Genomic DNA, 9,756 nt, shown 5'->3' with positions numbered 1-9,756 from the left:
ACTTTTATTATCTCATAAATTAAATAATAAAAAATAAAAAATATATATTTTTGTATTTTTTATAAAAAAATGAACATACATTAATATTATATAAGTGCTAAGCCTGGTCTGGGCCTGACCCATGATCATTCAACCTGGTCTAGACTGGACTAATTGACCTAAATTGGCTACCATTTTGTTTATAATGTTTTATTAAAAAAAAACCAAAATTAACATCTAAAACAAAATTAAGCATTTTTTGTTATTACACTTTCAAAATAGCGAATGTGTTTATTGTTGAGGAAAAAGGTAAACTATGTAAATATTGATTATTTTGACAACTAATTAATCAACTTCACACGTGGAGTCGTGTCTCTAAAAATTATCAAACAACAGAGACAGTAAAGCAATAAAAATACAACAAACATTCAGAGAATTAATGTAAAAAATTGACTCTGAATTCCCGATTTCTCCTCGAGTTTGCAGATTCATTCTATCTTTTCGATTTGTTCAAGTTGATGGATTCGATCTCAAAAGTTGCATCCTTCAGGCAAGTTAAATCTGCACTTTTAATGGTCAAGAGAGACTAATCGGCCATCAGCTCTTCATGTGAATTAGCTCAGTCCTTTTTTAAAAGGCATTGGATGGAAAACAGAATCCAAGGCCCAAAATCCAATATACTTCCGTTCACAAGAAAGAATACGGCACCAAAAGATCTGAATTTTTACAAATACCGTCATTACCAAATTACTGCTGCATCTTAGTTGAATATATTTGGTTGAGACTCCCTCCAGAAAGAAGCATGTCAAGAGATCGCATAACCTTTCTCCTTTCCTTCTAGTGTGATGAGGAATGTTTTCTTAGGTGCCCAGGGTAATAACAATGTCCACTAAAAACAAACATTTCCTGGTTTTGGTAATTTATAATTAAATACTATGCTTTTTGACTGGTTCTTGATCACTACCTTCATTCCCTCATTTTGCTTTGTTGCAGCTTCTAGACTAGAACCCTTCTCTTGGTGATGGTTATCATCATCCTTCCTGGAACTAGATTTCTCTTGATTACTATTCATTTTTGACAGGTTGAAGATCAGATAACACCAGAATATTTTCATTTTTGCTTCTTGCTACTCTTCTATTACCTCCTGATGGTGACTGCTGCATGGTTCTACAGGACCATTTTCATCTTCACTAGAATCCACACCCTCAGTGGTGATCTCTTTCACATCCTCTACTGAACGAAAACTGGAATGCTCTTGAAGATCATTTTTTGCGTCAAAATTACAATCTAAAGTAGAAGAATTGTCAACTAATGTAGGCACTTCTACAGTGCCATCACCTTTGGAATTAGCAGAAGACTCAGTAGCAGTAGGAAAAGACTGGAAAGAATCCCAATCATCTTCTTCCTCCATGTTGTCCTTGTCTGATCGTGTTGTAAAAGATGCTAAAGAAAAAGCTTGGGAGCATTTATCTATACCTTGCTCTGTCTTTAGTGGTAACTTTATGATTGGTGGTGAAGTTGTGGGTTTTGTCTGTGATGCATTCTGATCCTCTGTAACGGAAGCGCGAATAATGTCCTGAAATTATACTTACATGGGTTAAAGATTTGTTTTGGTTATTGGCCAATACTAAAAGAATTAGTAAGAGAGCTGCCTAGTTTGTTCTCATTTATTTCATAACTTTATAACTGATCTGTTTAACAGTTTAACTAGCTTGGATTACAAAATTGTATAAAGGCTCAATCAGCATTCGAACAGGAGAAGAAACTGTAACAGAACACCATTATGTAGCAAACATTTACTGCAATAAATTTTCCAACTTTTTGTTTTAAAGAATACTTTAAAACCCAACTGTTGGCTGGACCACTTGTCTTTCCAATGGTTTTACTGGCTCAACTATCTGGGATTAAATGCTTGTACCCATTACATTATAAAAAAAATGAAAACAGAGTACCATAGATAGATAGTGGGCGAATTTTCTGTTTTACAGTTGGAAATAGTGACAGGTGGGGGAATTTGAAACAATACAAGGGGAGTGGGGTACTGTATTATAGGCAAGGTTTTAGAAGGCTAAAAGCGGAGGCGTGGCGCTCAGGTCTTGTAGAGGCAAGGTGTAAGCCTCAAAGTAAAAAAGATAAAAATTAGGGTAAATTACAAAGACCCCCCTTGTACTATGGGGTCACTGACAAAGACCCCCCTGAACTTTAGCCGGTAGACAAATACCCCCTCCGTTAACGTTCTGTCAGTTAACTTCAAAAAAGATTCTTGTCTGACTATTTAAAGCTTTCTAAATGCCCAAACTACCCTTTTCTTTAATTTATGAAATCATCTTACTTTTTTATACTCTTTATTGTCTTTCCCCCTGCTCCCCTTTCTGATTCGTTCATGCATTCCAAATGCTTAATACAACGAACGTTGAGGTCTAAATCTCTCTATCTTTCAAATTTGAATGACCCCTGTTTTCTTGAGAAAAACAGAGATGTGCTCATGGAAAGAATTGCATTTCTAGTGCACTTGTTTTTTATCTTCTTCATAGTGCTTCAATGAATAACGGATATTTAGAACTGGACGCTAAACTCCACCCACCAAGACCTAAGCTTCCCTTCGTCTTGGATACCCAGGTGAATTTCCAGAGCAAACAATTAATATTGATCATAGTCTAGGTAATCAAGCACTTGTGCAGCTCAGTTAGAATTAAGTTTTGTCTATGGTGTTCCAAGAAATAAAAACAATTATTCAGAAGTCTTACAGAACAGTTTCTCTGTCTTCAGTTTTTCTCTTTTAATTTGTCTTTCCTTTCTTTTGTTTTCTTTAGGAAATAAGATAAGTTACAATTCAATGGAATACAATTTTTTTTCTTTCCTTGATTGGCAATTCAGATGATCAAAATGAAGATTTCTTATATAAACAACAAAAACAGAAACTTGATATGTTTATTGAGAATTTACAAGATACAGATAGGACTCAGCCCCACTAAAATCTATTCTTTGCTTTTTTTACATTGACCATCTAACGGAGGAAGGCTAATGAACAGAACCAAACTCACCTCTGCAGACGATAAAGAAGAATAGAGCATCAATGCTTCCTCGCAAAATGAAAGATTTCCTTCACTTCATCCCCTACAAAATCGAAGCATTTCTTCTAATCTTCTCATTCTCACCCAGTGTTTTAAAAGGCATGGGAGGCGTACGCCTGGAGGCACGCTTTCAATTAATGTTATGCATCTTTATTCTTCTTAATATAAAAGATTCTTATTAAAAATAAAGAAAAAATGAGATCCCCCCTTCCTCTTCATTCTCTTCCCCTTCCTCCCTCCTTACCCCCCCTTCCCCTTAAGGAGGCTTATGCCTCTTGCATTCTGAACTATGCCTCATGCCTCTAGGTAGTGGAATGCCTCGCGTCACGCCTCTGCATTTTAAAACATTGTTCTCACCTTCCAGGAATCCAAAACAAATTTCTTCAGTGTCCTCGCTCTTAACCTTCCAACACATTCTTTGGCTGCAAGAACAGAGTGAGTTCTTAATACAGTTTTGTCTTCAGTGTCCCCTGTAGCCTATTTTCCTCCTCAATGACCTCCCTGACCTCCCCTTCTACCTCTAACATCTTGATACAGTTTTGTCTTCTTCTGCAGTTGCCAATTTATGAAAGAAGGTATTTTTATCCCCATTTTTTAACCATAAACACCTGGACCTCTGTCTCCACTTTATCTCTTCTTGATAACAGATTTTGTCAAATTCCTTCTAAGCATTGATCCTCCTCAATTTCTCTTCACTTGTCAATACCCCTATCTCTTCAGGCCTATCCACCCTTGAAATTGTTTCAAGGCACTCCTTTTTCTTTTCACCCACTGCTTTGAAAGTCTGCCTGCTCCATTCCTTTAGTTCTGTCTTCAAGTTTATTAGCTTCCTACTGAAAATATGGCTTGCTGTCCCTACTACTTGATACTCCTCCAACCACCTCTTCAATTTATCAACCAAACCCTCCTCTTCAAACCAAATATGTTCAAAACGGAAAGGAGGGATTTTAACAGAAGAGACTCCTCCACAATTTAGTAGAATAGGGGAGTGGTCAGGTAAGGCTTCCTGGGACAAGCGAGGAAAATAATCTTCCCAGGTTGTGAAGACAACAAAATGATACAGCTTTTCTACAATGGGGTCATCCCGGTTGTTTGACCACATATATCTAGCCCCAATAAGTTGTAAATCCACCAATTCTCACCGGCTCATGAACTGTGCAAAACCTCTTGTTCCCCTGCAATTTCTCTACCTTCCCCTCTTTTCATGTAAGGGCCATTTGGCAAGTCTTTTTGGGAAGATCTTCTGGTTGCTCTGATAGTCAAAAGATGCATTGAGCTTTTGCATGAAGATCTGAGCAGCCCGAAGCTAGTTTGTCTACCGCATGTCTTTCCGTGTCTTTCTGCATGAGAATAAAGTGAGAAAAATGCGAAAAGCTCCATTTGGAGCTTCCCAAAATCAGCCCAAAATGGGCTTCTTGCATCTTTCCAGCGCACCGACTTTTGGCGGCTAGATCTCTTACGAACCAAATGGAAAAAGACCACGCTGCGGTCCACCCGGCTTGTAAACAGCTGAAAGACCACGTGGAAAGATGCAGCAAACAGAGCCGTAAAAACCTGATCATGTTGAAATCCGCCTCAGTCACCCAGAGAAAATCCCACAGTTCTTTTATCTTCTTCAATTCCTCCTAGTAATCCTGAGACCTCCCATTTTCTGTTGGCCCATACACACCAGTCATTACCCAATTAAAACTCTCCACCAGAAGAAACTGAGCAGAGATAGAAAACTGCCCCTTTTCTACCTTCTTTGCCACCAGCACAGATAGGTCCCAAACCAATAGTACTCCCCCCGTTATTCTCCTTGCCGGAATGAACTCCCATTGATACTGCCTATCCTTGCCCCCGGTGTGTTCCCCTTGGTGAATAATTTATGTGGTACTTCTTTGTAGCTTTTACTCTTAGGCTGCATTTGTTTTGATGTAGGAGGTGAAAACAAACAAAATGAGCAGAAACTAAAGAAGAATATATCGAAGTAAACTTTCGTCTGCCTCCTTTAACATTAGAAGAAATGAGGTTTTTGGAGGTCAAATGGAGCTCAATACTAGGTCATAATTACGGGGTTCTTTTGGTTCAAATATTATGTTTTGATATGCTAAACAGCATCAATCATGCAATAGAATTAGATTAGAAAATCCGCAAACTTATTTCACTACTGTCTGATCTAGATTTGCAAGTAGGTAATATGTTCAAACTTGTTAGCAAAAAAAAGCACCTGAAGTTGCTGCCTACGTTCCATGGGCATTGCCAACAGAACATCCTTGAAGTGAATTGCTGATGAAGGGATTTGAGCAAGATGAGAAACAAGCTTCATTGTATTGTTTCTTATTTCAATGAGTTCCTGGGTTTGCACATACAAGGAAATGAATGTTGGCATAAAAGACACAAGCAAATTAGTTCTGTTGGAAATGTCAATGCTACCTGTGAATGATCATTAGTTGTAACAGAAAGAACCATGACTATAGCTTCCATAAGTAGACTCATAAGACATTTTTGACATTCATTTGTCTTTGACAGTGTCTGCAGGAGGGCTAACAATCTCAAGCATTCAGCAGTTATAACCACTGATTCCCTGCTTATGGGTTTCTGTCAAGAGAAAAAGCAATCACCTTCAGAGGCCCTTTATCAATCTAAGTAGCAGTCTGGTAAACTTCAAACAGAAAATACCTTCAATATCTTCTGGATTAGGGTAAAGATATCAGAAAACACTTCTCCTGTGAAGAACATGAGAAAGGAAGTCTTTTTAGTGTCTGACACTTGGCCAAGTTCTCTCTGGGCAATGTTTTTCAGAGCTTGCAATCCAACCACCTGAACCTGTAAGCAGCAATGTTTCTAACAGATGCCCTTGAATGCTTGCTAATGAAAGCAATCCATCTTGGATATCAAAAGCATTAATATAAAGCTTACTTGTATATCAGAGTTGGTAATGATACTTTGGATGCACTTGGTACAATGCTTGTATATAGTCAAAAACATGTCATTATCCTTTTTTTCTACAAGATCTTCAATTTCACGAACCAGTTTGGCAAGTGAAAATGTTTGTTCAAAGCAAAATGCAAGCTTCGTTTGCAACAGTTTGCATGTGCCAGATCTCTTATTCTCTAGAAAATGTATGCCCCTGATGCAGTCCCTGGTTAAGCCAATGATTGAGTTGTACCATATTCCAAGAATTGTTTTCAAGTGGCTGATAATATCATCACAATGTTTCACTCCGTCTGCATTAAGATATTATACCAACTTAAAGACATTGGACTTATTAAGATAAGCTGATCAAAGATGAAATCTAAATCAATTTTAATCACACGAGTGGGGAAATCTATCATATTGTGGAACTCTCAACAAGCAGTTCATTTAAAGTTGTAATATTACAAACATCAAATTCTTTGACCTAGAAAACTAATTGTAGATGAAATGGAATAGGCTACATACTAGCCCTGAGATTAAAGCTATAACTAAGAATGTTGGAAGTCTAGTCAAAAGAACACCTATTTATTAGGTACAATAAACAGGACAGAAATAAATTAAATGCAGTTTATATTCACAAAAAAAAAAACCCAACAGAACCATCAGGGAAAAAATAATTAAATACCAGCACTGAACAGAATGGAATGAAAAAACACGATTCATGTGCCCGACCTGTATAGTTGGGTAAGGCATAGATGAAGATGGTTTACATGAGGTGAACTAATAAAGCAAACATAACGGAAGTTGAAATAATGAGGCAATCCAAATGAGTATATCATCAAATTGCAGATAAAATTCTATGTCATCAAGAGAGTGAAGGACCCATGGACATATTCTAAGGACGACCTGGACTTTCAAAATTGGAAGGTAAAAAAGAGTTAGCTTCTGTGACATCCAGCAGGAAAACCTCATTCAATTGGTTCAAATGTCTGCAAATTCCTCAGCAGAATCCTCAGCCAGAGAAGAAGCAGTTATAGCAGTTCTCTATTGGGGCATGCTGCAGGGCTCGGAAATTGTAATTAGATTACATATTCTTGGGAATGCAAAATGCTGGGCCTTGCTAGCTGTATCACTATAGCAATTTTTATTTTTATTCTATCTCTCTTATTTCTTAATTTTTTGATAAATGCAAAAATCTGTATTAATACCTCATAGGATGCTCTCTCCTACAGTAAAACTAGCATAAGGTACCTCTCTTCTTTCGTAGAAATAAAATTTCATTAATTTGTTAAAGGAAAAAAATTGTATTCTGATTACACATTTTTTTTTCTTAAATATACAAACTAAGACAGTCAAATGACTTTTTCAAGATTTCTATTTTGCCCAACTATTTGGGATCTTTGGGAGGGGGGGGGGGGAGGTAGATGGGATATGGACCTAACCTTTGGATTTTTATCACACAGAATGACCGCTCTCAGACTCAAACCCATGTTCTCAGATTGTCAGCCCGAGATTTTTACCATTAAATCAAGCAATAACCCCCATAAGTACTTGGGAGTGGGGGTGGCTCTGTTAGGGAAGAAGATTCGGGGGGGGGGGGGGTCGGTGGTACGATGGCAGGGATGAAGGCGGAAGGATTTTAAAGAGGAAAAAAAGTGGAGGACGATCAACAGAGGCTTTACAATAGAAAGAAAAGGTCGGTAGTACAATGAGCCATAGTGGGAACTGAAGCTACAGAGGTTACAGGGGAAGAGAACACTGAGAAGGGGAAGGTGGGTATTGATCAGCTAGTGGACAGATAAGTGGCGACTAGGAAGTCTTTTGGCATCTTCTTTCTAGGAGGGGGGGGGGGGAGGGATGGTGAAGAAGGCAATTGAACAATTCGAAATAAGTAGAAGGGAATAATATAGCAAAAAGAAAGCAGTTGGAGAAGGGGGTGAGATATGGGAGGAAGGAGAAGGGAAGGAAGAACAAATTGCTGAGCAAGAGTGAAAGGAAGTTGGAAAATTTAATAGGGAAGAAGGAGATGGCTGAAAATTTAAGATGGAATTGGTATCTGGGCATGTTTGAAGATTGAAGAGAGCAAAGATGGAGGAGGTCGAACTGGCTTCAGGTTTTCTTAGTCAAATAGGCAAAGCTTGACAAATAAGCAAGAGGATCAGTGGGGGTCAACCTAGGGAGTTTCAGGCTCAAATTTGTATTTTGGATTACTCACACTGATTGGCCTATGGGCGAATTGTATTGCTTTAGTTTGTTTGTAAATGTTGCCTTAGCAGATATTTAGATTGTATCACTTTTTTCTTTTTAATGAAATTTTCTTTTACTATATAACAAGTACTTGGATCTTTATTTCTTATAATAATTTCATACGAAGGAAAGCAAATTTATTTTTTTGGGCTTTGAGTTCCTCGACAGACTACTTGGTTTCTTGGATTACAGCCTTTTTCTTAGCCAAGTATCAAATAATCCTCTTTTATTTTTGGTAGGTAAAGTATATTTCCATTAATAGTAATGGATAAAAAGGGCCTAAATAAGTATGGCCTGTTATCAATTCCAAATACACATCATATACAGAAATTTGCCTAGGGGCTTAAAAGTAGTATTATTGCAATCCAAAAAGTTGAAGTTCAACCCCTAAGGCTCCATTTGGTTTGCGGGATGGGGATGAGAAAAAGGGAATATTCCAAAAATATTCCCTTTTCTCATATTTGTTTTGAGGGAAAGAGGGGGATGGGGTGAGAAAAAGGTGGGATGCGAGATCCCAAAATCAAGGATTCGGGGTCGCACCAAAACCGTGCGACCCTGGTGGAAAAACTTGAGATCGTCTTCATCCTCATCACCGCTGCTGGTAATCGCCACCACCGCCAGTAACAGATCATCTGCATCCTCCCTCATGCATATGCTGGTAATCGCCGCTGCTGATTTCGTCTTCTACCTTTACTAGATCTGCCGCTGCTGGTTTCGTCTTCTACCTTCTGCCCTTCTACCTTTACTAGATCTGCCGCTGCCGGTAACAGATCTGGAGCTGCTGGTTTCATCTTCTGCCTTCTGCCCTTCTACCTTTACTAGATCTGCTGCTGCCAGTAACATATCTGCCGCTGCTGGTAACACCACTGATGATGATGGTAGGCATTCACTGGCGATGAGGGCGGATTGAACCTCCGAGATCTCTGTTTTGTCTTGGATAATTTTCCTATTAATCTAATGGCTTGCAAACCAAGCCTACCATTGTCCTTGACAGTACAAACTTATTTCCAATCAACCAAGTGATACTTCTTTTATTCTTCAGGCTTGAGCAATAGAACATCTCTCTTACGTTTTTCAAGCACATTAACCATGGTTGTAGGATGAGGAATAGATATAAGAAATAAACCAGGAGATTAAAATAAAGGAAGTATAGGAATCCAATGGTGCCCAACAAAGACTCCATCCATTTAGGAGAATCCATGCAACACTAGCAGCAATATCAGTTAAATAGCCAAAAAACAAAGGATGTAATGCATTTGGTTAGATGCTTACCTTCAACATATTTCTTGAATAATGAACCGGTACTTTGGATGAAGTCATTAACTTTTGAAAAGCAAGCTTCAGTTGAAGCTCCTCTAAGACAATTGTAACTAGTTAACTCAAATCCCAGCATTGATTTCAATTTGTTCTGTGCCTCAAAATTGCAAAGTTTATTTATGAGATATCAATGGATATCTGAGACAATAACAAGTGATAACAAGAAAAAAGATGCAATATCACGAATACATGTGAGGAGAATTTAATCTGGAGATAGATCTAAGTTAAAAAAGAACAACAC

The 9,756-nt window shown here is 38.0% G+C and overlaps 1 protein-coding gene across 6 annotated transcripts in view; it reads right to left on the bottom strand.

Annotated features, from left to right (window-relative positions):
* Nucleotides 1-209: 209 nt before the first annotated feature.
* The window catches only part of SWEETIE (HEAT repeat-containing protein), a 167,935-nt gene continuing 158,388 nt past the window's right edge, over nucleotides 210-9,756 (bottom strand). For all 6 annotated transcript variants that reach the window (XM_088985204.1, XM_088985208.1, XM_088985209.1 and 3 more), the window contains 6 exons: nucleotides 9,471-9,606; nucleotides 5,955-6,262; nucleotides 5,715-5,861; nucleotides 5,469-5,633; nucleotides 5,263-5,388; nucleotides 210-1,555 (listed from right to left, as the gene is read on the bottom strand). In XM_088985204.1, coding sequence (XP_088841330.1) covers nucleotides 1,106-1,555; nucleotides 5,263-5,388; nucleotides 5,469-5,633; nucleotides 5,715-5,861; nucleotides 5,955-6,262; nucleotides 9,471-9,606 — 1,332 coding nt within the window. In that variant the 3' untranslated portion in view covers nucleotides 210-1,105. The remainder of the gene's footprint in view (nucleotides 1,556-5,262; nucleotides 5,389-5,468; nucleotides 5,634-5,714; nucleotides 5,862-5,954; nucleotides 6,263-9,470; nucleotides 9,607-9,756) is intronic.

Source organism: Nelumbo lutea, chromosome 4, assembly GCF_056320005.1.
Source record: "Nelumbo lutea isolate HS-2025 chromosome 4, American lotus-T2T, whole genome shotgun sequence".
In the NCBI taxonomy this organism is placed as follows: domain Eukaryota; kingdom Viridiplantae; phylum Streptophyta; class Magnoliopsida; order Proteales; family Nelumbonaceae; genus Nelumbo; species Nelumbo lutea.
Note: the sequence above shows the minus strand (reverse complement) of the source record. Positions and strands in the feature narration are given on the sequence as shown.